The sequence below is a fragment of the Poecilia formosa genome, unplaced genomic scaffold, assembly GCF_000485575.1.
Source record: "Poecilia formosa unplaced genomic scaffold, Poecilia_formosa-5.1.2 Scaffold229, whole genome shotgun sequence".
Lineage (NCBI taxonomy): Eukaryota > Metazoa > Chordata > Actinopteri > Cyprinodontiformes > Poeciliidae > Poecilia > Poecilia formosa.
This window is the reverse complement of record NW_006800168.1, coordinates 1,003,918-1,016,848: the sequence shown is the minus strand read 5'-3', so window position 1 is coordinate 1,016,848 and position 12,931 is coordinate 1,003,918. Positions and strand designations below refer to the sequence as shown.

Genomic DNA, 12,931 nt, shown 5'->3' with positions numbered 1-12,931 from the left:
TACACATGAGCACTTTTTTTGCTGTTTTTTTTAACACCGTTTTTCCCACAGCTCTACTAATCACTACAGATCATCTGTGTAAAATACACAGGTTAAAACTTAAAGTTCATCTTCGCCTTTGTCGGATGCTTTGATGATCTGAAATACTTAAATATATATGACCAAAAAAAAGGAAAAATAGAAGAAATCTATAAGGAGGTAAATAATATACCAAAACCGGACATATAATCTAGTAGACACAATGAATTGAAAATAAAACGTAAACTTTGAGCTTTGGGTGGGTTGGAAGAATTGGTAATCCTCCTCTTCTCATCCCCTCTAACCACGCATGCGCGGTGGGCGGAGCCAGCTGTAGTCCTGACGGGAAGGTCTTTTTGTTTGGGCCGCTCAGAGACTTGACATTTGCTTCACTTCCCCTGGTTCACAACCGTTTTTTATCTGCATTAATTTCGGTGAGTATACTCACCAGAATCCTCAAGTGTTCTCCAAACTGTGGGTTGTTTATTTGGACCGGCGGCATGTTTAATTAGTTGTTGTAAGTCAAGTTTAGGGGCTCTTTTGGAGTCGGGGGTTTTGGTCCGCCGGAGGGCGAATCCTGTTTGCTCCAGTTTAGTTAGCTTACTGCTAGCATTAGCTGCGCTCACGCTTTCTTTAGCTCTGCTTCAACAAAGTGTCACGGATCGGCGTGACATTGCGATGGGAGGCTGTGTTTAAGTACAGACCAACTGTCCTTAGATCTCAGTGAGGTTTGAACCGAATAATGCTGGTGATGTAAGCCCGGTTAGTAACGCAGCAGGCCCGGCTAACAAACAGCGGCCCGGCGCATGGTGAGGCCCGAAGTTAGCCTGAGCTAATCCCTTAGTTAGCCGGCTTTAGTATGAAATGATCCCAGCTTACAAATGATCAGATTGTTCAGGAATATTCCTGATATCCTTCCATGTTGGATTTACACACAATTCCTCATAAAAAGGCCGATAATGGCGGCAGTTGTTCGAAATCACGACCCGACACCCACCAGCTCCATTGTACCTCCCAGCTTCGCCTTTTGTCTGGCCCTCCTTCCTTTTGTGAGGCGCTTTAAAAGCCTCACCTGTGAGGAAAAAAATAAGGCTTAAATCTGTTATTTTGCGTCATTTTACATTAAATAACTTTAGAAAACAGTTTTGTGGTGTGTTTAAAAACAATATGTTGGTATTTATATTTCTGAGCGTTGAGCAAACTACTGTAAAGACCGCAGGCATGAAGACATGTTAGGGTCAGGTGGCACGATGTGACCCGATCAGCCCGGAAATTCATGCCGCACCTGATAAATATGACGGGAAAGAGCATCAGGAGACTTTCTTAGTAACACCAGTGTTATAAATTAAATGTTGAGACAGCTGGGACATTTTAAATTAAGTTTTAGGGAATTTATTTTCACCCCTTGCAGAATTAGATTACCAGTAAAAATGGATATGTTGACTTAATTGTCTGTATTTTGTTAAATTCAATCAGTGTAAAATATATTTTAAAAATCAATTTTCATATTTTGATTATTACTCTTTCGCATAAGCAGTCTTTTAAGAGGATGGTGTGAGCAAAATGGTAACATAAACTTTTACATTTTCTTGTATTTATTTCTGTAACTGAAGTTTATAAACATAAATTTGGTTTGAAAAAACCTCTGTATTGTAAAACTTTTCTCCTACATTATCTGTAGCAGATGTAACTCTAAGACATCCAGCAAAATGTTGAATAAAAAGATGAATTTAATCAATATTTTAAATCTTATTTAAACGGGCAGCAGCTTGTTGTATTTCTAGTCAGTCAGATGTTTTTGTTTTATTTTCTTGCCAAGCTGATCAGCAGTGTGCAGCAACACAGCTTGTGTGAAATTATGTTTTTAAAACATTTAGAAAAGACTAGTTTCCTCCTGACTTTGGTTTATTTTAAAACAAATTTACCAGCAGAGTTTTGTTTGTTTTTGTGAGTAAAATCATCGCCTTCCATCCAGTTTGTTCAGTTTCACTGTTTATTGTTGAATAGAGCTGCAGCATGTCTGAAAGGTGTAAAGTCTTTCTTCTGTTGTAGTTTGGTCATTAACCGTTGTCTTCGTCTCCTCCCAGGTGTCTTTTATGAATAATCAAAAGCAGCAAAAGCCAACGCTAACCGGCCAGCGTTTCAAAACGAGGAAAAGAGGTAACTGCTCTCCTCTTGGCGTTTCTTCCTCCATTTCTCTGCTTCTTCTGCTTCTGATTTAACGTTATTATTTTCACCCCCTCCTAGATGAAAAGGAGAGATTTGACCCTACTCAGTTTCAAGAAAGTATCGTACAAGGCTTGAATCAAACTGGCACTGATTTGGAGGCGGTCGCAAAGTTCCTTGATGCCTCTGGCGCCAAACTCGACTACCGCCGGTATGCAGAGACGCTCTTCGACATCCTGGTGGCCGGCGGCATGCTGGGTAAGTCTCAGAGAGTGGCGGCGGTTTGTGTTTGAGTTTCCTGAAAGCTAACCGTGTGTCCCACAGCACCAGGCGGGACGCTGTCTGACGACATGACCCGCACCGAGTTCTGCCTCTTTACGGCGCAGGAAGACCTGGAGACCATGCAAGCATATGCTCAGGTACGACGTGACGCAGCGATGCAGCGCAGCGCTCCGGTGGGTTTAAACAACAGACGCTGACAAGGTTTCTGTTCCTCTCATCAGGTTTTTAACAAGCTGATCAGGCGCTACAAGTACCTGGAGAAGGGCTTCGAGGAGGAGATCAAGAAGGTGAGGAGACGCAGCTGTTTATAGATGGAGTGGATTATCGCTGCAACGTGACACCGCAGCGCTGCAGCACCTGCTAACGCTGAGGCTGTTTGTTTGCAGCTGCTGCTGTTTCTAAAGGGGTTCACTGAGTCTGAGCGCAACAAGCTGGCCATGCTGACCGGCATCCTGCTGGCCAACGGCAGCATATCCGCCTCCATCCTGACCAGCCTCTACAACGAGAACCTCGTCAAAGAGGGTGAGGCTCCACACAGCCACTTCCTGCTGGGGTTTATCACTTCCTGTTCCTGTGTTTGACCCGAATGTGCCCAAAACTTTCACTTTATCGTAGCAGAACTTAAAATATTGTTCCTCAAGTAAAAGTAAAAAGTACTGATCAAATTATCATTTAATGTTTAAAATTACATAATCAGATGCACAGAATTATGAAGCTAAGTGGAATGTAGCTAGTTTAAATGGAACTAGTTTAAATGTAACTAGTTTGTACCCGGCTCTGCTTCTAGGAGTTTCTGCAGCTTTTGCTGTCAAGCTGTTCAAGTCGTGGATCAACGAGAAGGACATCAACTCTGTTGCTGGCAGTCTGCGCAAAGTCGGCATGGACAACAGGCTGATGGTAAAACGTTACGGGAGACGCTCTCCGTCTCCTGTAACCATGGAAACATCCAGTGCTTTTACAGACGAGCCGCCTGAAATCCAGATGTTGACCTGATATTTGAATATTTAGATGAAAATAAAAAAAAATCTACTTTTTAGAGTCATTTTTAAAATGTTGAGGCAACTAAACTGTTTTTATAAGAAAAGTTGCTGCTGGTGAATCTAGATGAAGTAGATTAGCATTTAATTTGTCAATAAATAAGCAAACTAATGTATTGTGTGAATATTTTCCACATTGGTTTAAAGTTTTCTGTTGATTTTGATCCAGTAAAAAAAATTTAAAGGCAGAAATCAGGTTTTAAGACCAGATTTCCATCATGAGGACGGCTGCTAAAATGACAGTTACCACAATCCCAATAGTTTTACTAAGAGTGTTTATGTCAAAGTGTATGAATGAAAAGTTAAGTAGAAGGAAGAAATTTGCACACACTGCATTTCTGAACTTCTCTGTTCAAGTTAAGTGCAGCATTTTATTTGTGAATTAGAATTAAACACTTGCAATATGACTTGCAAATTAAGCTTTAATTGTTAAATGTTAACTTCATTCTATTTTATGAAATTGTTCCTTCTATTGTTGCTTTATCACATAAACAACAAACCTTACCTTTTTGTGGACATCAGATTACGATGACTTTAGCTAAAAAGGCTAATAGCATCCATGTTTGATAATTTTCCAGTAGTTTGTCCTGAGCTGCGTCTGACCTCGCCTGCTTTGGGATTGCTTTATTTCTTTCTTCAGGAACTCTTTCCTGCCAACAAACGGAGCTGTGAGCATTTTTCTAAGTACTTCACCGACGCCGGGCTGAAGGAGTTGTCCGACTTCGCCCGCAACCAGCAATCGATCGGCGCCCGCAAGGAGCTGCAGAAGGAGCTCCAGGAAATGATGTTGCGTGGAGACCCTCAGAAAGAGGTGAGCTTCCTGCTGCTGTAACTCCATCAACAGAGAGGGGAAATGGGTGGTAACCATCGGTAACCGCGCGGTGTTTGCTCCTCAGATCATCGCCTTCACCAGGGAGGAGATGAAGAAGGCCGGCCTGTCAGAGCAGGGCATGATCGGCATCATCTGGACCAGTGTGATGAGCTGCGTGGAGTGGAACAAGAAGGAAGAGCTGGTGACCGAACAAGCCATCAAACACTTGAAGGTGAAAAAAAATCAACATTTTCTAAAAAGTTAAATTTTCAAAAACCATAAAATGAATTTATCACCCGTTTTGTTTTTATCTTTACAGTTGCTGGAGGCCTTTAGCTCCAATATGATCAAAACAAAGATGTTAAAGTAAAAATAATGCAGAGTTGTGTTGTAAAATCTCCTGTAAATCTTTTTTTTTTTGCAGCAATACAGCCCTCTGCTGAAAGCCTTCACCTCCCAGGGTCTGTCTGAGCTCAGCCTGCTGCTGAAGATCCAGGAGTACTGCTACGACAACATCCACTTCATGAAGGCGTTTCAGAAGATCGTGGTGCTCCTCTACAAAGGTCTGCCTCCAACTGAGTCACCGCGTTTTGTTTTCCTGTTTCCGTTGTGTTGAGTTGTGGTTGAGTCGAAGCAGGTGCTTTGAGAAACTTTGTCTTCCGTCTCTCAGCTGACGTTTTGAGCGAAGAGGCCATACTGAAGTGGTACTCTGAAGCCCACGTCGCCAAGGGGAAGAGCATTTTCCTCGAGCAGATGAAGAAATTCGTCGAGTGGCTGAAGAACGCCGAGGAAGGTATGTTAGCTTAGCGGCTAATTTACTGAGCTTTCTCCAAAAGAACCAATAAAAGAATGTGAATGTACATCCTGATCATAATGGACGCCTCGTTTTCACTGAGTGACAATGAAAACTTGTTCACCAAAACACGGAGACAAGGCATCAGATTTCTAATAAACTTGTATCTTTGTTCTTTTTGACTTTATTTAAAACGTTTTGCTGGTTCTAAAAATAACCTTGATAATCAAACATATAGAACCATGTCACATGAAACTAATATTTAAACAAATGCCATTAAATTGTTTCATCATGGAAGTTTCCTACGTCACTGACTTCAATCACGTTTGCAGCATTAGCTTATAGCAGTAATGCAGCCACAGGCTAATGCTACGTCTACAATCTAATGGTTTTTTTTTTTTTTTAAGCGTTTGGAGTCTTTTTAGTTTTTTAAAAAACCAAGCAAATGTTAGGGTTTCTAAACTCTACAGTTTTTGTCATAATTATCCTGTCCAATTAAACTGGTTGTCTTCAACTTGTCACAACTCTCCTGAACTCTTCATATTCCCCTGGAAAAAACTGTTACGGTCCAAAAGTTCCTGACATCCACTTTGAAACATGGTAGTTGCAGCATCATGACGTGGGAACTGACCCAAAACCATCAGGTGTTAGCTAGAAAGCTAATGAGGATTTTATCTTTTATTTTTAACAGAATGTGTCAAAATAAAAGTTGAACTGTTTGAACATGGCTTCAATTGGGCTCCAAAAACTCTTGCTAAAAAAATCTAATTTTCTTTTCTGCAGAGTCTGAATCTGATGAAGAAGAGGCAGACTGAAACCTTCATCACCAGACGAGCTTTTCCAGTTTTTTTTTTTTTTTTTTTTTTGTTTTGTTTTGTAGCAGCAGGAGCAGTAGAATGTCTTGGCCCTTCCTCTTCTACCTCCTGTTACTGATTTCTCTCCACAAACACTCACCTCTACCACTGAAAAGTTTCAGCAGTATTTAAAAGCAAACGCTCCTGGAGGAGCCACGGCTCCGCCGGGGAATCAGGAAAACCAGGAATTCTGCCCTCTGTTCTCGATTCGTCTCCAATGCCTTCTGTAATCTGGATCCAAGGATTCGGAATAATCCCAGCCTCTTGTTTCTGAAGCAGGATTGGGTTTATATTTAAGGGAAGCCATGCGACTGCAAGGCTGACAAATGTAATCGGTTTTGCCAAAGTTTTTTTTATCCCGTTTATTTTGCTTTGTTTTTTTTTTTTTTTTTTTGGCAAACTCAGTTTAGTTTTATTTCCACTTTTTTTTCCTGTTTCTGCTCAGTCTGTCTGAAGAAACGCCCCAACCAGCCCCCGCCCTGTAAAATGCCTCGCCAGCTACCTGATTATCGTCAGTTTATACTTTCTTTAATCTGATATAAACCAATTTGACTTTTTTATGAAATAAAGATTATTGAAACGCTTTTTGCTGTATTTGTTGTATTTCACTGCAATAAATTAAATGTTAAGTTCATAAAAGTACAAAGGTTTTACTGGCTATTTATAACCAGCTCTGATTGGTCTGATCAAGCCCCGCTCCTTCCACTTTGCTTAATCTGCTTTGCTACTTTACTAAAACTTTTATGTATAGGTGCATTTAAGAAATATTTTAAATAATATAAAGATTTACTAAAATATAAAACCTGATGTGTTTGAGTATAACATCAGGGTACATTAAAAATTGTGGTATTGATGACATTTTCCAATTGATTATTCAAAAAATCTTGAGACTACTATTGGAAAGAAATGTACAAAGACTGGTTGATAAAGTTTATTTTTTTCGTACAAAAATACATTTTTCTTCAAGAAGTTTCATTCAGTGTGCAAAGGACAGACGAGTCTGACATTCAAGTATTTGTTACAGTCCTGTTATTAATTTCGATCAGAGGTAGGCCTTCGTATTTAAAACACAGATCTGAGGTAGAGGGCAAAATTTCCCAGTAATAGTTTAGTGCTGTATTATAAATATCAAAGGGATCCACATGAGTTTAATATCACATTTTTAAATTCCATAAAAGTGCAAAAGGCAGTCTGATGCACATCTTGTGCTGTTAAAGTGACTGTGCAGCATTGCAGTAGTAAACTTTTCAACACTTTAGGTTAATATGTCTGAACAGTGTGCAGTGAAATCAAGTTACGACTAATCATAAAAATATTTGACAGGTTAAGAAAATCCCCACAATAAAAATGTCACATTTATAAACATCTGAGTTTCTGGTATGTCAGAAACAAAATTATAAACCTGCCTTTCTTAAATAAAAGATGTTTGCTAGCTAGAGGGAGCCATGTTGGATATTGAACATGTGCTGTCTCACAGATGTCCAACTTTGGAAAATATTTTAGTTGATCTTTCCAACTTACAGCCAGAAAATCTGACTTTTACATATAAATCAAATGTACAATTAATCTACCACTGAATCTAGTAGGCTAGTCAGCTTTAGTGCAACCAGTTTGATATATTGAAAACTAGCTAGCTTCTAGCTAGCCACATCAAAAACTAGAGTTCCAATGTTGTCACATTGAAAACTAGCTAGCTTCAGGTTAGCTAGCTTGATATATTAAAAACTAGCTAGCCTCTAGCTAGCCACATCAAAAATTTGTTAGTTTCAGCGTTGGCTATCGTCTAATCACATTGAAAAGTAGCTTCAGTGTAGCTAACTAGCTAGCTACATTGAAGTTTTGGTTAAGAATAGACTCCTCTTTTTAACCTTTTCACTTTCATTGCTTTCACATTAACACATTCATTTTGTTAGCACAATGTAATCTTTTAATCCATGCTTCCCAGTCGAATTATTTTCAGTAGGCAGAATACGGTTTGAGATTGAAGGTTCATATTTCCATCTGCAATAAAATCAACTTTTTTGGACACAGTGAATTGAGTAGCACTCTTTAGAATAGGAAGAGGCAGTTGAATACATTATGCTACATTTTTAGAAATATAAGGAAAGTTATATTGCAGTCTCTTTTGTGTACAGGCTTAGTTGGAAGAATTTAATTAATATTTTTAAATTATTTAGTGTAAATGTTAGAATCCTGATCCACACCCCTTACCTGTTGGTGGCAGTAATGCGCCATTAAGTTATAATCGGCAAATAAACGCCACAAGAAAATGAAGGCCTGGTAACGACACTCCACACCAGTAGGTGGCGGTAATGCAAACTAGATACCAAATAGTAACGCACCAATCACTGAAATTAGGTGTCTTGGAGAAGCTGGATAGTAGCTGTTGAGAACTATAGTTGGACACTTTTCTGGTTTAGAGAAACAATTTAAGTTAACAGCCATGTTTTTGTTCAGTGAACATGAAGAAAACTCACTCAGGCACGAGGAAGACACAGAACCTTCTTCCTGCAAGGCATAACAGGCCAACCAACCCGTTTCTTTAGGTAACCAATTGATTTTCTCCTGTAATTGGTGGTTTTGTAGCTGGTGGATTGGTAGAATATCAATGTATCCAATTCTTTATCTAGTATGTTGAGAACTTCAGCTAATGGTTGTTGGGGAATAAAGCTAAACCAGTTGCACTGTCTGGTTCTGCAAGTGTTGCAGTTACTGATGTCCACCACTAGAGGTAGTAGTAATGGACAGCCTTCTTACTGCTGAAGGCAGCCACCAGTAAACTGACAGCAACTACTGCACTGAAGGTGACCAGCTTGTTTTTAGGAGGTACACTCGGTGGTGGTGGGTCAGGGGGTAGTTTGTACTATTGGTGGGGACCAAAATAGCCCCACGTCAGGTGCAGCTGCGCACACAGACTCAGGTTACGTCTCAGTCAAAACACTGAGGTTCAGAAACTCACCGAAGCTGGACAGAAAGCGCTCAAAAAGTCATTATTGTCCTGTAGTATGTTAAAAAAATAAATATGTATTTACAAAGTTTAGACTGTAAACATCAGATGGACTCCGGGTCTGTCCAGAGCCGCTTCGTTTCACACAGAAGAGGAGTGTTTCCCTCCATCTCTGAGCTGTGGAGATAAAGAAACAGTTTTTTAACCAACATTGTGTATTTAAATATGTTTATAGAGATGTTTGTTCCTGTACAAGCTAATGATTAGCACCTGTGTACAAGGCAAGCTAGATGAAATGCATAAATGTATCATTTTTATAGATGTTTTTCTATGGGTTTGGGTTTTATTTTGTCAGATATTTCGCACTGGTATTTATATACCAAAAATTGAAAGTTAGAATCTTAGAACTACAATAGATTCAAGAAAAGAATACATAAAAAACTATCAGCTGAGTAAAGAAGCAATCTAAAGGGATAAAAACCATCAAAGTTGGTAACAAATTTTGAATTTCCACATTTAGTCACCATATTGGTGGTTATGAAAGTTTTCTCCAGCTGTTCCTCCCCCACCTGTTTCTGACCGCTGGTGACTTCTCTACATTTTTCTTATGTAATCATAGATTTATTAGATTGTACCATGTGAATCTTGTAGATTAATGTCTTTAAATGTTTAATATTGAGTTGTTTTTCACTGTGGTTTTCATCCCAGCCTATGATTAATTCTTCTTCTTTCCTTTGTAATTTGCAGTTTAATTATAAATTCCTGATTTTACTGGCCAGACCGGGACAGCTGGAGATGAACAGGAAGAAGCAGCTCCTCTCCAAATTTTGGTGCAACAGGTATGGAATATAATGTACAGTGTGACCATTTAAATTATACTTAAATATTTTAATCATTTAATCTCTAACATGAATAAAATGTGAGTGCAAATCATGAATACAAGTTTTCAAAAATTAACTTTCACATTTAATTGTTTATTTAAAACATTATTGACATAATTAAAAAACGTAAACATCGATCTCATTAACTCTATTAATTATCAGAAACCTGATGGGGGGAAATTGTTTATTATTTGATTTTTATATTGAGGTTTTATGGAAATTTTAGCCATTTTTTTCTTTTGTGGTCAAATAAAACATAGCTTTTATAGTTGTAAAATAAAAGTAAATTAAAAAAATAAAGATAAAATGAGAAAGAAATTGGAACATTTAATATCCTCTGCACTTCAGTTAGCATTAGGAAGATATGATTCTTCTTCTTATTATTATTTTATGTATCTATCTGTAGTGACATCACAAGTGTATACTTTGCTAGAGTAATTCAAGCTGTAAAAGAAATAAAATTGATAAATAAGATGAATTTTCCATTTTTCAGTGCAGGTACTGTTTTGAAATAATTTTAAATACGAACAAAATTAAACCAAACTTGTATTTCTACTGGAAAAAAAAAGATTTATTCTTTTTGGGGGTGGAATCAAATAAGTTTCCTTTTTTGGGGGGATTTTTTAAAAGTTTTGTTTGATTATTGGGGTTTGAGGTCAAAATGTAAACAACAAACAAACATTTTTTGGAGTCAAACAGATGAGTAGAAATTTAAATTTAGTTTTTCTTTTTATATTTAAAATGATAATAATTAAAACAAAATTATTCCGAAATAGACTCATAAGCTGTACCACACTTCAGACATATCGGATTTTTTTTCTTTTGTCCATAAAGGGTGAAAATGATGCAATAAACACTTTCAGGATTTTTTTTATTTTTGATAACTGTACCATATATGGGCAGTGAAAAGAAAATCAGACCAAATGGTAATGTAACATTTAAGTTTTGAAGCAAATTTTTAAAAGTAACTTGAGCTTTTAAAAAAATGTATTATCTTTCTTCCCGCTGAGCGTCATAGTCAGACCAGAGGTGCACTGATTGCAGTTTTTACCACTTTGTTAAAAAACCTGACCTGCCGATTCAGATTTTTGTCCTGTACTCATTTATTTATTTTTTTGTTGTTTTTTTTTTGTCTGAAACCTCTGACAGGCAGATTTGAGTAGTAACTAGCTACATTTACTCAGTTACATTCACTTGTGTAGCTTTTTTTTAATTTTACTTTTATGAGTATTTTTACTACATTGTAGTTTTTATTTTTACTTGAGTGATTTTTTATTATGAAGTATTTCTACTCTTTCTTGAGTAAATTTTCTAGATTTTCTACCCTCTGAATGAAAAACAAACATGTTTTAACCAAAAAATCCCCAAACAGCAACACACACCTACAGTTTTTGTTAAAGTTTCATACATTTATTTATTAAAAGAAACTGATTTGGAAAAATTTCTTCTGTCTGATTTTGTTATTTTTAGCTTCTTATAGGAATTAATATCATTTTTGTCCTTAAATAACAAAATTTACACTTAATTTTATATTTTGGTCCATCTGCTGATGTAATTTTTAAATATTGAATAATTTGATTAGTTAGTCAGTACTTGAATAGACTTTTTACCAAATACTTTTTTACTGAAGCAATTTCTTGGACGACTACCTTTTGCTTTTACTTGAGTAAAAATATGTTGAAGTAGTGATACTTTTAATTGGCCTCCTCTGCTCACAGGAGAGCAGAAGAGGGCAGAGGTTAATTTTTAGATCTTTGATGAAGTAGATTATCGGCCGAATCGGCGGGCCGATAAATCGGTGCACCGTATCTCGGACCCTGCGGTCCAGAAAGCGCCCCACCTGTTTCCTCTGGTTGCTGAGGCAGAAGGTGCAGATGGGCCGCAGGGAGGGGCCGCTGAGCGCCGCGGAGCCGTGCAGGATCATGTCTTGGTACCGGAGGCAAGGCTGCCCGTCCCGGCAGTCCTCCCCCAGCAGCAACACGTTGGCCAGGTGGGAGATGTAGCTGGAGGCCAGGCGCAGCGTCTCTATCTTGGACAGCTTCCGGTCCGCGGGCTCGGTGGGGATGAGCGTCCGCAGCGCGGTGAAGGCCGTGTTCACGCTGTGCGTCCTGTCCCGCTCCCGCGCGTTTGCCGCCTGCCGCTGTTTGCTGACGCCGGACAGCCGCGCGTCTCTGCCGCCGCCCACGCCGCTCCTGCGCCGCCGTCGCCGCCTCGCCGTAACGGGGCAGCCGCCCTCCGCCTCCAGTCTCTCCCCGGACTCCCGGGGTGGGCTGCAGCCGCCCGTGGACTTCCCATCGGAGCTGTCCGTGTCGGTGTCTAACTCGGAGGCGCAGCCGTCTGTGCGGGACTTCATCCTGCCGCTGCTCTGCGCCGAATCCCGCCGAGCTGCGGCACTTTATCCGGTGGGTGAAAATAGCCCCGGGGGGGGACGGGGCTCAGCAGCTGCCGCCGATCCGGTGACCGAACCGAGCGGACTGCATGCCATTTCTGCAGAATGACGGCTGCTTTCTGGGTCACGGCCAGCGCGCCGCGGAAAGGGGGAGACAGGTGGAGGAGGAGGGGAGGCACCTGTTGTGGTCTGGAGGATGGAGTCTAAATTAGACTCAACAGTTTTCATGCTGGTTCAACTTTTCCCACAACTAGAAACCTGCAAACTACTGGGATTTCATGATGTCAGGACAGTACGACGGCCTATCAGGGACATTTTAGACAGAAGAAATGAAAATGGAGGAGCACATTTCTGCCAAAAAAGCACAGAAATGTTTAGATTAATCTCAGAAATGTTTAGAGTATTTTTGTGTAATGTCCGAGCTTGAAAAGTTTAAAATTTGCAAGAAAAAAATCTGGAATTTTGTAGAAAAAAAACATGAAAATTTATGAATTTAGGGAGAAAATTTTTCCACTTTTGAAAATTTTCGTCTTTTGACACTTAGAATTTTTGCGAAAAAAAACATAAAAATGTTCGAGTTTCAGAAGTCAGATATTTGCAATTTTTGAAACAAAAACTAATTTCACTTTTTTTTTCTTGCAAATTCTCAACTCTTGAAACTCAGAAATTATGTAAAACATTTTTAAAAATTAGGAAATTTCTGACTTTCAAAAGTAAAAAAAAAATTGTGATTTTTGAAACTCAAAAGTTTTC

At 39.1% G+C, this 12,931-nt stretch overlaps 3 protein-coding genes across 3 annotated transcripts in view; 2 read left to right on the top strand and 1 right to left on the bottom strand.

Moving 5' to 3' along the window:
- Positions 1–346: 346 nt before the first annotated feature.
- Positions 347–6,544, top strand: bzw1a (basic leucine zipper and W2 domains 1a). The gene is made up of 12 exons (XM_007568673.2): positions 347–452; positions 2,106–2,178; positions 2,266–2,442; positions 2,509–2,603; positions 2,688–2,753; positions 2,853–2,988; positions 3,254–3,363; positions 4,144–4,314; positions 4,400–4,546; positions 4,739–4,877; positions 4,985–5,107; positions 5,891–6,544. The coding sequence occupies exons 2-12, from the start codon at positions 2,115–2,117 to the stop codon at positions 5,920–5,922; spliced, it is 1,260 nt and encodes a 419-aa protein (XP_007568735.1). The 5' UTR covers positions 347–452; positions 2,106–2,114; the 3' UTR covers positions 5,923–6,544.
- On the bottom strand, positions 5,974–12,828 carry LOC103149479 (transcription factor 15). Its single transcript, XM_007568668.2, has 2 exons — positions 11,630–12,828; positions 5,974–9,085 (listed from the first exon to the last, which is right to left on the bottom strand). Exons 1-2 carry the CDS (start codon positions 12,140–12,142, stop codon positions 9,050–9,052), a joined length of 549 nt encoding a protein of 182 aa, XP_007568730.1. The 5' UTR covers positions 12,143–12,828; the 3' UTR covers positions 5,974–9,049.
- The window catches only part of kynu (kynureninase), a 44,203-nt gene continuing 39,689 nt past the window's right edge, over positions 8,418–12,931 (top strand). Inside the window, exons 1-2 of the mRNA XM_007568669.2 lie at positions 8,418–8,507; positions 9,656–9,747. The gene's annotated coding sequence lies outside the window, so the exon portion shown is untranslated. The remainder of the gene's footprint in view (positions 8,508–9,655; positions 9,748–12,931) is intronic.

What these genes read in the sequence shown, in the direction of transcription:
- LOC103149479 (XM_007568668.2), bottom strand. Translation starts at nt 12,142, where the DNA reads ATGAAGTCCCGCACAGACGGCTGCGCCTCCGAGTTAGACACCGACACG. An exon ending in TCAGCAACCAGAGGAAACAG is followed by an intron (nt 9,086 to 11,629) that starts GTGGGGCGCTTT and finishes TTATCTCCACAG; the next exon opens with CTCAGAGATGGAGGGAAACA.
- bzw1a (XM_007568673.2), top strand. Translation starts at nt 2,115, where the DNA reads ATGAATAATCAAAAGCAGCAAAAGCCAACGCTAACCGGCCAGCGTTTC. An exon ending in GGTGGCCGGCGGCATGCTGG is followed by an intron (nt 2,443 to 2,508) that starts GTAAGTCTCAGA and finishes TGTGTCCCACAG; the next exon opens with CACCAGGCGGGACGCTGTCT. An exon ending in AAGCCATCAAACACTTGAAG is followed by an intron (nt 4,547 to 4,738) that starts GTGAAAAAAAAT and finishes TTTTTTTTGCAG; the next exon opens with CAATACAGCCCTCTGCTGAA.